Source organism: Chiloscyllium punctatum, chromosome 41 (genome assembly GCF_047496795.1).
Source record: "Chiloscyllium punctatum isolate Juve2018m chromosome 41, sChiPun1.3, whole genome shotgun sequence".
Lineage (NCBI taxonomy): Eukaryota > Metazoa > Chordata > Chondrichthyes > Orectolobiformes > Hemiscylliidae > Chiloscyllium > Chiloscyllium punctatum.
The window spans coordinates 39,511,074-39,528,660 of record NC_092779.1 but is presented as its reverse complement, the minus strand read 5'-3'; the positions used below and the strand labels follow the sequence as shown (position 1 = coordinate 39,528,660).

The window sequence follows — 17,587 nt, the reverse complement described above, 5'->3', positions numbered from 1 at the left end:
GGGTAGCGCTATTCAGGGATGGTGGAGGGATCTTGTGCCTAGAGTCGGAGGAAGTGAGGAGGTCCTTAATGGAAACTTTGCTTCACTGTTCATTATTGAGAGGGGCCTTGATGTTTCTGAGGACGGTGCGAAACAGATAGGCTACAACAGGTTGATGTTAGGAAGGAGAATGTGCTGGAAATTTTGAAAAACATACAGATAGATAGATGACCTGGGCCAGGTGGGATATACGAAGCGAGGGAAGAGATGATCCGTCAAGTCTTTGGCGATGACCTTTGCATCGTCACTACCAAGAGTAGTACCAGATGATTGAAGGTTGGCAAATGTTACTCCCTTGTTCAAAAAAGGAATTAGGGATAATCCTGGGAATTACAGACCATTTAGTCTTACGTTTGTGGTGTGCAAAGTATTGGAGAAGATTCTGAGAGACAGGATTTAAGATTAATTGGAAAACCATAGTGGCTTTGTGAGTGATAGGTCATGCCTCTCAAACCTTGTTGAATTCTTTGAGGATGTGATAAAACACGTTGACGAAGGTAGATCAGTGGATGTCTTTTAGCAAGTCTTTGATAAGGTTCCCTATGTTAGGCTCATTCAGGAAGTAAGGAGACATGGGATACAGAATTGGCTGGCCCATAGAAGAGAGAGGGTGGTGCTAGATGGAAAGTATTTAGCCTGGAGCTCGGTGACCAGTGGTGTTCCTCAGGAATCAGTTCTGGGACTCTGCTCTTTGTGATTTTTATGAATGAGTTTGATAACAAAGTGGAAAGGTAGGTTTGTAAGTTTGCTGATGGCATGAAAGTCGGTGGAGTTGTGGATAGTGTGGAAGGCTGTTGTCGGATGCAACGAGACACTAGAACACAGAACATTACAGCACAGTACAGGCCCTTTCGCCGTCCACGTTGTGCCGACCTGTGAAACCAATCTGAAGCCCAGCTAACCTACACTATTCCATTATCATCCATATGTTGATCTAATAACCATTTAAATGCCCTTAAAGTTGGCGAGTCTACTTCTATTGCAGGCAGGACATTCCACGTCTCTTATACTTGCTGAGTAAAGAAACTACCTCTGACATCTGTCCTATATCTATCACTCCTCAATTTGAAGCCATGTTTCCTCATGCTAGCCATTACATCCCGAGGAAAAAGGCTCTCACTGTCTACCCTGTCTAATCCTCTGATTATATTATATGTCTCAATTAAGTCACCTCTCAACCTTTTCTCTAACGAAAAAAGTCTTTCAGCCTTTCCTCATAAGACCTTCCCTCCATACCAGACAACATCCTAGTAAATCTGCTTTAAATCCTTTCCAAAACTTCTACATCCTTCCTATAATGCGATGACCAGAACTGTACACAATACTCCAAGTGCAGCTGCACCAGAGTTTTGTACAGCTACAACATTACCACATGGTTCCAAAACTCAATCCCTCTACCAATAAAAACTAACACACCGTATGCCGCCTTAACAACTCTATCATCCTGGGTGGCAATTTTCAGGGATCTACGTGTATGGACACAGAGATCTCTCTGCTCATCTACACTACCAAGAATCTTACCTTTAGCCCAGTACTCAGTATTCCAGTTGCTCCTTCCAAAGTGAAGCACCTCACACTTTTCCACATTAAACTCCATTTGCCCAGCTCTGCAACTTATCTATGTCCCTCTACAACAACCTTCGTCATTACCTACAACTCCACCAACCTTAGGGTCATCTGCAAATTTACTACATCATCCTTCTACGTCCTCATCCAGGTCATTTATAAAAATGACAAACAGTAGTTACCTGAAAACAGATCTTTGCACTACCCCATGAGTAGTTGAACTCCAGGATGAACAATTCCCATCAACCACCACCCTCTGTCGTCTTTTAGTTAGCCAATTTCTGATCCAAACTGTCAAATTGCCCTCAATCCCATGCCTTCATATTTTCTGCAATAACGTACTGTGGGGAACCTTATCAAATCCCTCACTAAAATCGATGTACACCACATCCATTGCCCTCATCCACCTGTTTGGTCACCTCAGAGAACTCAGTAAGGTTTGTGAGGCATAACCTACCCTTCACAAAACAGTGTTGACAATCCCTACTGAAATTATTTCTTTCTGGACAGTAATAAATCCTATCTCTTATAACCTATTCCAACACTTTACCCACAACCGAAGTAAGGCTCACTCATCTACAATTACCAAGATTGTCTCTATTCCCCTTCTTGAACAAAGGGGCAACATTTATTATCCTCCAATCTTCTGGCACTATTTCTGTAGACAATGACGACATAAAGATCACAGCCAAAGACTCTGCAATCTCCTCCCTGGTTTCCCAGATAATCCTTGGATAAATCCCATCTGGCCCAGGTGACTTATCTATTTTTACACTTTCCAGAATTGCTAACACCTCCTTGTAAACCTCAATCCCATCTAGTAGGCTGTATCTCCATATTCCCCTCAATAACATGGTCGTTTTCGAATGTGAATACTGAAGAAAAATATTCATTTAGCACTTCTCCTATTTCCTCGGACTCCACGCACAACTTCCGACTACTGTCCTTGATTGGCCCTAGCCTTTCTCCAGTCGCTCTTTTATTCCTGACATACCTATAAAAGCTTTAAGGTTTTCCTTGATCCTACCTGCCAATGACTTCTCATGTCCCATCCTGGCTCTCTTAGCTCTCTCGTTAGGTCTTTCCTAGCTAACTTGTAACTCTCATGCACCCTATGTGAGCCTTCACATATCAGCCTTACATAAGCCGTCTTTTCCTCTTGACAAGAGATTAATGTCTTTAGTAAACCTCGGCTCCCTCACTCGGCCACTTCCTCCTTGCTTGACAGGTACATACTTATCAAGAACACGCAGTAGCTGTTTCTTGAATAAGCTCCACATTTCAATTGTGCCTATCCCTTGCAGTTTCCTTCCCCATCCTATGCATCTTAAATCCTGCCTAATTGCATCATATTTGCCTTTCTCCCAGCTCTAACTCTTGCCTGCAGTATATACCTATCCCTTTCCATCAGTAAAGTAAACATAACCGAATTGTGGTCACTATCACCAAAGTGCTCACCTACCTCCAATTCTAACACCTGGCCGGGTTCATTGCCCATTACCAAATCCAATGCGACCTCGCTTGTTATTGGCCTATCGACATACTGTGTCAGAAAACCCTTTTTCACACGTTGGACAAGAACTGGCTCATCTAAAGTATTTGAATTGTAGTATTTCCAGTCAATATTTGGGAAGTTAAAGTCTCCCATAACAACTACCCTGTTACTCTCACTCCTATCCTTTCCTCTACACCTCTGGAACTATTTGGAGGCCTATAGGAAACTCCCAACAGGGTGAACTCTCCTTTCCTATTTCTACTCAGCCCATACTACTTCAGTAGACAAATCCTCAAACATCCTTTCTGCAACTGTAATATTGTCCTTGACTAACAATGCCACACCTACTTCTCTTTTATCAACTTTCCTGTTCTTACTGAAACATCTAAATCCCAGAACCTGCAACAGCCATTCCTGTCCCTGCTCTATCCGTGTCTCCAAAATGGCCACGACATCAAAGTCCCAACGCTTGCTGCAAGTTCGCTCACCTTATTCCGGATGCTCCTGGCATTGAAGTAGCCACACTTCAAACCACCTTCCTGCTTGCTGGTGCATTCTTGCGACCTTGAAACTTTATTTCTTACCTCACTACCATCCTGCTTGTAGGTTGTAGACCATCCTACTTGTAGAGGTCCCACCTACCCCAGAATGAGCTCCAATTATTCAGGTATCTGAATCCTTCCCTCCTGCACCATCCCTGAGCCACGTGTTCAACTCCTCTCTCTCCCTATTCCTCGCCTTGCTAACATATGGCACAGGTAACAAACCAGAGATTACAACGCTGTTCTAGCTCTAAGCTTCCACCCTAGCTCCCTGAATGTCTGCCTTAAATTCCCATCTCTCTCCTTACCTATGTCGTTAGTGCCTATGTTGACCATGACTTCGGGCTGCTCCCCCTCAAGGATCCCGAAAACACAATCCGAGACATCACGAGCCCTGGCACCTGGGAGGCAACACACCTTCTGTGAGTCTGTCTCTTTCCCACAGAACCTTCTATATGTCTCCATAACTATGGAGTCCCCAATGACTAATGCTCTGTTCGTCTTCCCCCGCCCTTCCCTCCAGAGCAACAGGGACAGACTCTGTGCAGAGACCTGTACCCTATGGCTTACCCCGATCATTCCCCCCTATTACCAGTATCCAAAACGGTATACTTGTTATTGAGGGGAACGGCCACAAGGCATTCTTACACTGTCTGCCGGTTCCCTTTTCATCCCTTGACTGTAACCCATCTGCCTTTTTCTTGTGCCTGAGGCATGACTACCTCCCTGTAACTCCTCTCAATAACCCCCTCTGCCTCCCGAATGATCCCAAGTTCATCCACCTCCAGCTCCAGTTCTCAAACACAGTTCTGGAGGAGCTGGAGTTAGGTACACTTCCAGCAGGTCAAGTTAGCAGGGACACTACTGGACACCCTTACTCCGCCCATTCTACAGGAGGAATATTCAACTGCCCTAACCTCCCACTATTCTAAATTCCCAAAGAGACTATTGAAAAATAAAAAATATTTTTTAAAACTTGTTATCTTACCAATCCAGCGCACAGCTGTCGCTTGTCCCACTGCTGCTGCTATGGGGAAAATGGACAGGATGGAAAACTGGGCTGATAAGTGGCAGAGGTACTTCAACCTGGAAAAGTCATTCACTTTGGAATGTCAAATTTGAATGCAGAATACGGGGTGAAAGGCAGGATTTGTGGCATTGTGGAGGTACAGAAGGATCTTGGGGTCTGTGTCCATAGGTCCCTCAAAGTTGCCACCCAGGTTGATTGCATTATTTAGAAGGCGTATGGTGTGTTGCCTTTCATTAGCAGGGGGATTTGGGTTTAAGAGCTTCGAGGTTATGCTGCAGCTCTATCAAGCCCTGGTTAGATCACACTTGAAATATTGTGTTCAGTTCTTGTCGCCTCATTTTTGGAAGGATAGGGAAGCTATAGGGAAGGGTGCAGTGGAGATTTACCAAGATGCTGCCTGGACTGGAGGTCATGCCTTATGAAGAAAGGTTGAGGGAGCTCGGACTTTTCTCATTGGAGCAAAGATGGATGAGAGGTGATTTCATAAAGGTGTACAAGATGTTGAGAGGCATAGAATGGATAGCCAGAGACTTTTTCCGATGGCAGAAATGTCTACCACGAGGAGACATAATTCCTCAATAATTGGAGGAAGGCTTAGGGGAGATGTCAGAGGTCAGTTCTATACTCAGTGGTGGGTGCGTGGGATACACTGCCAGCAGCAGTGGTAGACTCAGATACATTAGGGATATTCAAGCGACTCTTGGGTAGGCACATGGAAGTTAGTACAATGAAGGGTAAGTAGGTTAGTTTGATCTTAGGTAGGAGAGGAGAGGAGAGGAGGCAGGTATAACATCGAGGGCTGAAGGGCCTGTACTGTGCTTTCATGTTCTATGTTCTTAAGAAGACAGCTCACTACTACCTACCTCAAGGACAGTTAGAGGTGGGAATAAATGCTGAACTTAAAGATAGAAAGTGCTAGAGCAAGTCTGTAGGTCTGGCTCCATTTGTTAAGAGGGAAATAAAGTTAATGTTTCGAGTCTGAGATGACACTTCTTCATATCTCACAGATCCCGCCTCAGGCGACTGACTGTGTGGAGTTTGCACGTTCTCCCCGTGTCTGCGTGGGTTTCCTCCGGGTGCTCTGGTTTCCTCCCACCGTCCAAAGATGTGCAGGTTAGGTGAATTGGCCATGTTAAATTGCCTGTAGTGTTAGGTAAGGGGTAAACGTAGGGGTATGGGTGGGTTGCGCTTTGGCGGGTCGGTGTGGACTTGTTGGGCCAATGGGCCTGTTTCCACACTGTAATCTAATCTAATCAAAAAAAACATCTAATCTAATCTGTTGAGGTAATCCAGCATTCTCTATTTCAGAATTCTAGCATCTGCAGTATTTTACTTTAATTTAAATGCTGACCTTGCCAGTTGTCCCCAGCTGTAATTTTACGTTTCATTTTTGCATCTTTAAAAATTGTTTTGTATTGTAACATTTAAGAAATAATTGGAAATTATGATTGTGTCAATATGATGTTGACAATGTTAATTTCATTTTGCTGAAAAATGATTTTTTAGCAGACCTTTTTGTCTTGCAATTGCAGGTAAAGGATAAACAACATTCACACTGTATGATGGTAGAGTGCTGATTGGTTGGTAAGTGAATTTGATTGCTAAGAGTATTTCCCTGGAGAATGCACCTGTTAATGATGACTGACAGTTAATTGCAAAGCTTTGTTCATAATGAAAATGGAGCAGGTTAACTCTGACCATAGCTTTCCCATGAAGGATGAAACCTGAGAGTGACTGTCATTGACTTTGAGTTGAAACAGGTTCAGTGTTTTTTCTTACTGTCTGTAATAATCGGAGCCCCGTGTATTAACATACGTAGCTACCAGTATAAACAGTGTATCACACTGGAAGCTCAACTGACAATCCTAACTTGGTTTCAGGCATAAGCCCTTCATCAGGAATTAGCCTCATTCCTGATGCAGGGCTTATATTCGAAACATTGATTCTCCTGCACCTCGGATGCTGCCTGACTGCCTGTGCTTTTCCAGCACCATACTCTTCGACTCTGGTCTCCAATATCTGCAGTCCTCACCTTCTCCAATCCTAAATTTGCTGTCAATATTATTCTGCACATACTTAGAATTATGTGTCAAATCACAAATGGGTGCAGTCTCCATGCCAATGCCTCTACCAGTCAGAATCCACTCGTTAACCAACCAACAAGTCCCCTCATACAGTATAAATGTTGTTTGCCCTTTACTTTAGTACTCTTGAGAAATGTCGTGATGAGTGCAAAACGAAAAGCTTTGACAAAATGTCTTTTCAACAGTTTTCAAGTTCTGAACCACCAAACAAACATTACTGTATTTACTCCATTGTGACAGTATGCTAATTCTGTGTTCATTTAGATTCCACAGGAGAATACAGATGCCATCATCAGCAAGGCCATTGACCTATGGCACAAGTATGTTGGAACTCCTGTGCACTCTGTGTAATTAAAACTGAATGAAATTAATGTAATAATAAATCTTCTATTTAATAATTTATTAAAATAATTTTGCACAAAACTGAGTAATAGATTTTAAGTGACAAAGACAATGATGTAGCAAAAGCAAAACACTGAACATTAGACTTCAGAAATAAAAGCAGAAACTGCTATAACTGTTCAGGTCTGGCAACAAATGTAGACAGAGTAATTGGAGGAGCAAGACAACCCCCGACCCCAAAGGCCAAAGGATCTTCCCCGAATCTGGCTTCAATGTGAAAATACAATCATTTTCTTAATCTTAAACTCAGATCAGAAGAGAGATCAGTGACACTCTGATTTTCTGCAAAATGTTGTATTTTTATATATTTTATGTTACAATGATCATACACAACATGGTTACTGTACTCTCCCCTTCCCTTCTGTGGGGCCAATCTTGTCAAACCCCTGATCAATGGTGGGCATTCCTATAGATAACCCTATGTTTTTAGTTGTTTATGATACTCAACAATTATTGTAACCTCTAGGTCTTGGGATCTTGCTGTGTTGCATTCCAAAGTTACTGGCTGTCTATTAGTCATGCTTTTCTCTAAGGGTTGATTGAATTCTATTGTCATTGTACTTGCTATCTCTTACCAAATTCCATTATCTGTTTTTATATTAAAAAATGTTGAATATAAGAAAACTCGTAATATTAATAATTGTTTTTATAATTATTTCTGTTAACATTTTTTAGCTCATCAGACAAGATATGCTAGACATCTCTTTAATGTCTTATAATTAGGTTGGAATCCAACTCTGATTTAAAGAATCTTTAAGTAGAACATATTAATTTGTAAATAATTTCAAAGAGACAGATAATTTCCGCAAGATAACTTTAGCTGCTGTTTTTATGGCTGAACGTATCCTTAATGAGACTAGAATTAATAATTTGCCGTTTTTTGAGTTACAATTTCATTTTGTTACAAATCTTCCAAAAGTTTTTTTTTAAACCATCACCTTCGCTGTCTTTGCGTTCTTTGGTATTGTTACGACACGGTGGTGACCCCTTCTGCTAATTAAACAAACACACAGAAAAGCTTACCTCACCATTAGAGAACTACCTAAATTCCACTATTTAAAGAAAAAATAACAATTTTACTCTTTCACTCCACAAGTGACCATTAAGCAACAACATTTACAGCTCTAAGTCTTCTTTTGTCTTAATGATATGTTATCTAACTCCCACTTTATAGCAATACACTGGTCCGATAAAGCCCCTATTAAATTTACAACAAATCAATTTTCAAAACCAGGCAGCGGCTGTCATCTTTGGATATCGATTCTCCTCTATAGCTCTCCCTGGATCATCTTTGGTCTTCTGCACAGATTTTTCTTATGAAAATGGTACCTTTTAGTGAGAGGGTTTTCGGGCAGCCAGTCTGACAATGCCAGGTGGTGCTCTTTCTCTGGCTAACTGTCCAATATGCCTGCTTTTTATACCCCAAATTATCGGATCGTCTCATTGGTTCGATGTTGTCAAACAGTTAAACTCAAATTTAACTGGGTTTTAGTAGCTTAGGGCATAATTTAAACTGGTTGAATTCAAACTGCTGTGAAAGCAATGAGGTATCTAGGTTACCACAGTATGTTGCATTTTTCAATTTTCCAGCACAGTCTGTGACTGCTGTCAGTAACATGGCAGGTACCTGCATTGACTCTTTCTTAAAGGCACAGTACATGCTTTCAACTTCTTAACAGAATCTTGCCAGTCAGATAATGCTTTATTTTAGGATTCCTGAAGAAGGGCTCATGCCCGAAACGTCGATTCTCCTACTCCTTGGATGTAGCCTGACCTGCTGTACTTTTCTAGCAACACATTTTCAGCAATGCTTTATTTTACTTTGGAATAATCCCCTTGAGAAGATTCTGAGGGGTAAGATATGCATGCATTTGGAAAGGCAGGGTATGATTAGAAGTAGTCAGCATGGCTTTGAAAGTGGGAAATCATGCCTTACAAATTTGTTAGAGTTCTTTGGTCAAGTGACCAGGAAGTTTGATGAGGGCAGAGCGGTAAACGTAGTCTGTATGGATTTCAGTAAGGCCTTTGATAAGTTCCACATGATAGGCTACTCTGGAAGGTTAGATCACATCAAATCTAACCTGGCAAATCGGATACACAATTGGAGGTCTGTGACTAGTGGAGTGCTAAGCCCATTACACATTGTTATCAATATCAAGGATATGACACAATTGGTGGCGTAGCAGAAAACATAGGGGACTGTCAAAGAATACAGAGAATATAAATAGAGTGGAGAGTTGGGCGGAGAAGTGGCAGATGGAGTTCAATCCAGGCAAATTTGAGGTGATGCATTTTGTGAAGTCTAATTCTAGAGCAAATTATATAGTAAATGGAAGAGCCTTGGGAAAAGTTCATGAGCAGAAAGATCTGGGAGTTCAGGTTCATTGTACCCTGAAGGTGGCTGCACAGGTGTGTAGAGTGGTCAAGAAGGCATATGGTATGCTTGCCTTCATTGGACGGGGTACTGAGTATAAGAACTTGGACGGTCATGTTAAAATTGTACTCGATGTTGGTTCGGCCGCATTTAGAAAACCGTGTACAGTTCTGGTCGCCACATTACCAAAAGGATGTGGACGCTTTGGAGAGGGTGCAAAGAAGGTTTATAAGGATGTTAGGAGAAAGTGAGGACTGCAGATGCCTGGTGTGGAAGCTGCCAGCTATGAAGAGAAGTTGAGTAGGTTAGGGTTGTTTTCATTAGAAAAAAGGAGATGGAGAGGGGACCTGATTGAGGTCTACAAAATCATGAAGGGTATAGACTGGGTATATAGAGATAAGCTCGTTTCCAGGGTGAAGGATTCAATAATGAGAGATCAACACTTTCAAGGTGAGAGATGAAAAGTTTAAGGGGGACACACACGCAGCAAGTACTTTACACAGAGGGTGGTTGGTGCCTGGAATGCGTTGCCAGCAGAGGTAGTAGAAGCAAGCACAGTAGATTCATTTAAGGTGTGTCCAGACAGATGCACAAGTAGGTGGGGAGCAGAGGGATACAGATGCTTAGGAATTGGGTGACAGGTTTAGACAGTGGATTTGGATTGGCTCAGGCTTGGAGGGCCTAAAGGCCTGTTCCTGGGCTGTAAATTTTCTGTTCTTTGGTATCAGGAATTACAGCAGGAGCTTGATCAGCTGGGGAAGTGGGCCGAGAATTGCAATGAATTTAATATTGATGAGTGTGAGGTATTGAATTTTGGAAAGTAAAATCAATGTAGGATTTTCATGGTGAATAGTAGGGCAGTAAGGAGTGTAGTGGGACAGAGGGACCTTGGAGTTCAGATGCACAGTTCTCTAAAACTTGAGTCACAGGTACTTAGGGCAGTGAAGAGGACTTTTGGCACACCGGCCTTCATCAGTCAGGGTATTGAGTATAGAAGGTGCGAAGTTATATTGCAGGATATTGGTGAAGCCGCATATGGAGTATTGTGTTTAGTTTTGGTCACCTTGCTTATAGGTAGGATGTGAAGAAACTAGAAAGAGTGCAGAAGAAATTTACAAACCTTTTGCCAGGATTCAAGGAACTGAGTTGTAGGAAGAGGTTGGACGAGCGGAGGAAACCAAGGGGAGGGATTCATATATACCTCTGTAAGCTCATGAGAGGCATGGATAGGGTCAATCTCTTTCTCAAGGTTGGGGTATCAAGGACTAGAGGGCATCAGTTTAAGGTAAGAGGGGAAAGAATAAATGGGAATCTGAGGGACAACTTTTTTACACAGAGGGTGGTACGCATATGGAGTGAGTTGTTAGTAGAAGTGATGGAGGCGGGTACATTAACAACACAAATACATGGATAGGAAATGGATTAGAAGGATATGGGCCAAGTGGAAGGAAATGGTGTTAGTGTGGATGAACATTTTGGTCAGCATGGACCAGTTTGGGCGGAAGAGCCGTGCTATAGGACTCTTTGACTGTCATGTCTCAAAGGCACTGTTTTTTTTGGCTGACATAGGCTTTTTAAATTTTGGTCATCTTGCATTTCTTAAAAATAGGGAACTCCAATTAAGAAATTAAATTTAAGAAGTTACATTTTCCTGACTTTGTGGAAGCAATGTAGGAGATGTCCGGGTGCTTGATGGTGTGGGAAGGTATAATGTGTGTCTGGACTGGTCCTCAAATCATTCCCATCTCTGGAGGGGGACGGTTAGGAAGAGAGGGTTGGCTACTCACTTATGGACGATTTTGTAATTGCATCAGTAGTTTCCAGCTGTTAGCATAGCCTCTGTCTGATGCAAAGCCTGGTGGTTAATTGATGGCAGGCTGAGGTACCATTGGAGCCAGTGGTTCCTATTATAAAGCCACATGGATGAAAGATATCAAACCTGTCTGAGACCAATCGAAGAGAAAGATTTCACCTCAAAACCAGGAGACTATTGGCTTCAGACTTTATTAGTTTCTGACTTCTTTGAAGGCTACAAGGGAAGTCTCTGTTTTGAGGTGTCCTCATGGTTGTCTTTATATTTAATAATAACACCTTTCCTGGAAGGGTTTCTAGCCATCTTGTACTGTGGTCCTCTCGGCTTTCAGGGTCAAGAACCTATGCACCATTCTCAGTTAGATGTGAAGGTGACCAGTAGAGTCTGCTTTGTGGAATGTTGAACTGCTCGTGATGGGAACAGGCTGCAATTGCACATATGGCTTAATGTCAGGATCTCACTGCCCACACAATGTTTCAGATCAATGAGACATTACACTTGACTATTCACATAAGACTCTGGAGACTAGCTCCAACACAGTTTTGAGCGAATACTGCACTGTCAGTTGCGTTGTACTTCCAATGCAACTTTCAATTAAGACCCTATTTGCCATATATGATAAAGGTTAAAGCACCTTGATATTATCTCAAAGAAAAGTGAGTTCCCAGCATCATGATCAATATATATTCTTTGACCATTACTAAAAACAGATTATCTGGTCATTATTTCACTGCCATTTGCTAGATCTTTGGGGTGGCATGGTGGCTCAGTGGTTAACACTGCTGCCTCACAGCACCAGAGACCCGGGTTCGATTCCCGCCTCGGGCAACTGTCTGTGTGGAGTTTGTACATTCTCCCGATGTCTGCGTGGGTTTCCTCCGGGTGCTCCGTTTTCTTCCCACAATCTGAAAGATGTGCAGGTCAGGTGAATCGGCCATGCTAAATTGCCCATAGTGTTAGCTGCATTTGTAAATGTAGGTTAGGGGAATGGGTGGGTTACTCTTCGGATGGTTGGTGTGGACTTGTTGGGCACTGTAGGAAATCTAATCTAATCTTGCTATGCGTAAATTAGTTGCCGTGTTTTCAGTCATGAAGCAGTGACGATAGAACATTTTACAATAATGACTACGTTTAAAAATGCTTTATTACGTGAAGAGCACTTTTGAAACGTCCTAGGGTCATGAATGGCACTATATAAATGCAAGATATTTTGATCCAAGCAATTTTTACAGTAGGCATGTTATTCAGAATAGTCGTGTTTCAATTCTCTCATTCTGATGCACATCATGTGTAGTCAAACATGAACAGTAGTGCAGGGGAGCTGTTGAGAATTTGCAGGAATCCGATTGGTCAGTCTTTAAATGTTGGTTTCTGTAGGTGTTGGTTAGCTCAGTTGACTGACTGGTTTGTGTGATACCGACATTGCAGGTTTAACTCCTACATTGGCTGAGGTTATCATGAAAGGTCCACCTTCTCAACCTTACTGCTTACCTAAGATGTGGTGATCCTCAAGTCAAACTACCACCAGTCATGTGTCTCTAATGAGAGATTAGTCCTATCGTCCTCTGGGACTTTGGAGACTTTGCCTTTTATTTTATTCCAGACTGACTTAAACATTCTCATCACATATCTGAAGATTCTGCTACTTCGATTGAATGTGTGATGTTTAATTCACCAGTCGATGTGTTGACAATTTCCACTGTGACTATACCAACTCATCAGGAAGAGAGAACTGGGGACAACAGACAGTTTGTGATTCAAAAATATTCTACGATCACAATATAAAAGGATAAATCTTAACTAACAAGGCAGCACCTATCAGCTGATTAGAATATTTGCGTTTTGCTCTGTATGCTACAGGGTTACTTATTGTGCTCTAGGCTAGAAAGTAAAGCCTGTTGAACAGAGGATTCTCGGATTTGTCATAAAGCCAGAAGAAAATGGAAAGCAGAATATTCAATAAGACAAGTGAATTAATTCCTTAGTTTGTACTTATAAGTCATTTATTCTTTCGTAAACACTTAGAGTCATAGAGATGTACAGCGTAGAAAAAGACCCTTCGGTCCAATTCGTCCACGCCAACCAGTATCCTAAATTAATCTCGTCTCATTTGCCATCACTTGGCCCATATCCATCTAAACCCTTCCTATTCATATACCCATCCAGATGCCTTTTAAATGCTGTAATTGTAATTCCTGTGGCAGCTCATTCCATACACACACCACCCTTTATGTGAAAAAGTTGCTCCTTGTGTCCCTTTTAAATTTGCCACCGCCCCACCTTAAACCTATCGCTGCTAGTTCTTGACTCCCCCACCCCAGAGAAAAGATCTTGTTTATCTACCCTTTCCACACTCTTCATGATTTTATAAGGTCACTCCTCAGCCTCCGACACTCCAGGGAAAACAGTGCCAACCTATTCTCACACACACACACACAGATACACACACACCTACAGACCCATACACATGCTGTCTCTCATATGCTCACACATACATTCCCACACTTACACAAGCACTCTCTCTCAGTAACATTTGACCTCCGACCTTCAGGTGACCATCCTCCAAGGTGGACTTTGGGGCAGGCAGCAGCGAAAAGTAGCCGAGCAGAGGCTGATAGCTAAGTTCGGTACCCATAGGGAGGGCCTCAACCGGGACCTTGGGTTCATGTCACATTACAGGAGACCACCATTGCACTACACACACACACACACACACACACACACACACACACACACACACAGAGATACTCCTACACACACAGAGATACTCCTACACACAGATACACACACTCTCTCTCACACACACACAGGCACTCCTATACACATAGACACACATATACACAGACGCGCACGCAGACACCCACACACACCTTACAGACACACACACTCCCACACTCTCACATGCACCCCCTCACAGACTTAAGACACTCTGCACTCACTACACACACACATACACTTTCTCACACTCACAACCCAGACAGACCCACACACACAGACAGACAAAGACCCACATGCACACATATATTTTGTGGGGTGAATTTGTACTTTAAATTGTACTTTGCTCAAAACTGCATGAGTTTATGTAAAACTCCGTTATCTCACTTTTTAGATTAGAATCAATCTAAACATCATGGCATAGACAGAGAACACAGGGGGCTAACACCTTCAACTTATTGTCTAGCTATTAACAGCTAACCCAAGAATGCAGCATTTTAAAAGAAAGGTTTTGTGATTTACACACGAAAGAAGTGAAACTATCACTGTATTCTAACAGATGAAAGGCTTAACAGAAAATCAATTTTTCAATGTATAATTTCAGTTACATCACACTAAATTTTTGCGAAAAATTCTGTGTGTTAGGATTAGGCCCTCCACTACCACCTGATGAAGGAGTGACGCTCCGAAAGCTAGTGTGCTTCCAATTAAACCTGTTGGACTATAACCTGGTGTTGTGTGATTTTTAACTTTGTACACCCCAGTCCAACAGCGGCATCTCCAAATCATCTCTCAGACTTATACCCCTTTACACTCACACCCACATCCACACACATACAGACACTCATCCCCACCCCCTCCCCCACCCTAGCAAACACACACCCAAATGCAGACTCACAAGTTTGTGGGGTGAATTTGTATTTGCAGAATTACATTTTATTTTGCTTAAATCCGTGTAAAATTCTGTAAATCTCTTTAGAATCAGTCTGAACGTTGGGGCACACTTCCTTGTTAAAGTTCACTTAAGAATGTAACTTTAAGAAAGTTCTGGGATTTACTTATGGAAGAACTGAAACTAACATGCCCATTCTAAAAGATGAGAGATTTAGCAAACAATCCAGGTCTTTTTCAATATATAATTTCAACTATATCACATTGTAAACTTTTCCTATAAATTCTCTGTCCTACCATCTTTATTCTCCACAACCACCTGATGAAGAAGCAGCGCTGCAAAAACTAGTGCTTCCAAATAAACCTATTGGACTATAACATGGTGTTGTGTGATTTTTAACTTCTTAAGTGTAATCCTACTGCCTTTATAATCTTCTAAGCATTCACTCGAACTCTGCTGTCTATATCTGATACATGCTTCCTTTTTCTTCACCAAAACCTCAAATTCTCAAGTCATCCAGCATTCCCTACACCTACCAGCCTTGCTTTTCACCCTAAAGGAACACATGTCTCTGGACTCTTATCATCTCATTTTTGAAGTGTTCCCATCTTTCAGCTGTTCCTTAACCTGCAAACATCTGACCCCAATCAACTTTTGAAAGTTCTTGCCTAATACCTCCAATTTTGAACTTCAATTTTTAGATCTGGTCTATCCTTTTCCATCACTGTTTTAAAACTAATAGAATTATGGTCACTAACCCCAAAGTGCTCCCCCACTGACACCTTAGACACTTCCTTTGCCTTATTTCCCAAGTATAGGTCAAGTTTTACACCTTTTCTAGTAGGTACATCCACATATCCTTTCACACAAACCCTATAGCAGTCCCATTCTATGTTTGGAACGTTAAAATCCCCATTACCAACTTATTATTACTGATAACTGAGATCTCCTTACGAATTTGTTTCTCAATTTCCCGGTGATTATTTGCGGTTGCGAGGGGAATGGGGGGAGGTAGATGTTATACCACAATCCCAGTAAGGTAATCATCCCTTTCTTATTTTTCAGTTTCACCCAAATAATGTCTCTGGACGTATTCCCAAGAATGACCTCTCTTTAAGTACAGTTAAAATTTTTATCCCTCATCAAAAACACCACTGCTCCTCCTCTCTTGCTCCCCTGCCCTTTCTTTAACACACTGCAGGTGAATGCAAAGGAAATATATTAAGAAGGGCCATTTTCATGTGATAATGTTTTGTAATGAACCCTTTCACAACTTTAATTAAACAGATTACAGTCGCTTCCTTAGCAACTCAAAATGTATACAAAACATGCTGACCTCTAAGTTTATCTGAGTATCAATAAAAAACAGTTCATCTAAAATAGCCTCACTAAAAAATGTAAATGTAATTGAAGTTCAGTTTCTCTAGTATAGAATGTAAAAGCCACGAGGGAATTATTCCTGTATAAAAAGTTGAAAGACCTCGGTGCTGTGATCTTTTGGTGAATGTGATCTTTTGGATATGGCACATTGCAAAATCACTAGAATGTGTCTGGTCTAAGGAAATATAGGCATGCAGATAAACTTAAAAGAAAATATTTATTTTTCATAGATCAACACTATTTAGGAGCAAATAATTGAAGCGGTTAAATTATTGAAGGATGTGATGGCAGAATCAAAAGGTGAGTGAGAGAAATCAGGGAATTGAGTAATGAAGGTAGAATTCAAACAACAATGACCCAAAACAATGCTACTGATCTTTAATTGCCTTCTGAAATGCGCAACCTGTCAAGATACTTGATGACTTAAATGATAACTTGATTTTCCATCCAGTTTTATAGTTTTGACTCAGGCAACAAACACAACAATGGCACACTGCAATCAGTTAGTCTGGAAAATACTCACTATGTCTGGTGTCTGTGCTAAAGTTAAGAATGTAGTTTCAGAAAATTGTGACTCAAAGAACCTGACATCACCATACTGAAAGAATCATCCAGTTCAGTCCAAATCCACTTGTCACCAGAGATAGCACAGTAGATCCAGAGAGTTTTTCATGTGAAAGCATGTGAAGTCAAGTCACATGTGGGAATCTGATTATCAACTGCTCCTAGAAATCAATGTGATGGCAGGTGAAGAGTGGGAAGACAGATAAATGTATAATGGGAAACAGTGGCAGCAGCAATGAAAAGGATCACAGAAATGTCAAAGTGAAAGTGTGGGAACACAATATTCTTATTCATAGTTGCTTACAAGATGATAAATTCAAGGTTCCTATGGACAAATGGTGGAATAGACACCACATCTACTACGGATTCCTCCCCTAGCCTCCTTCAAAAGCCTCCCACTTCATAGTCCCATAAGCCCACTCTGTGTTTCATTTCCCTAACATAAGAATCCACACTGAGCTTCAAATATAATCGACTAGATTAACTGAAATGCACATAAAGCTCTGCTTCACCAGGTGGGTCTGGGGCCTTGGATAGTGAGAAGGGAAGAGGTAAACTTCTATTTCTTCCCAAAATCTAGCAGTAAGGCTGTCCAGGCAGACCTATTATTTCTGCCTGTTCCTGCCCGGTGGAACTTGTGTCTTCTGTCTTTTTTTCTCCTTTTTGTCCAGTCCCTCCCCATGTACATCTG

At 41.6% G+C, this 17,587-nt stretch overlaps 1 protein-coding gene across 11 annotated transcripts in view; it reads left to right on the top strand.

Moving 5' to 3' along the window:
• The window catches only part of tbc1d7 (TBC1 domain family, member 7), a 76,429-nt gene extending 69,250 nt beyond the window's left edge, over nucleotides 1-7,179 (top strand). For 10 of the 11 annotated variants that reach the window (XM_072560742.1, XM_072560744.1, XM_072560751.1 and 7 more), the window contains one exon: nucleotides 7,021-7,179. In XM_072560742.1, the coding sequence (XP_072416843.1) occupies nucleotides 7,021-7,107 (87 nt within the window). In that variant the 3' untranslated portion in view covers nucleotides 7,108-7,179. Of the gene's footprint in view, nucleotides 1-6,204; nucleotides 6,257-7,020 lie in introns of all 11 variants that reach the window. The other variant, XM_072560749.1, reaches the window with a different exon arrangement.
• Nucleotides 7,180-17,587: the final 10,408 nt, after the last annotated feature.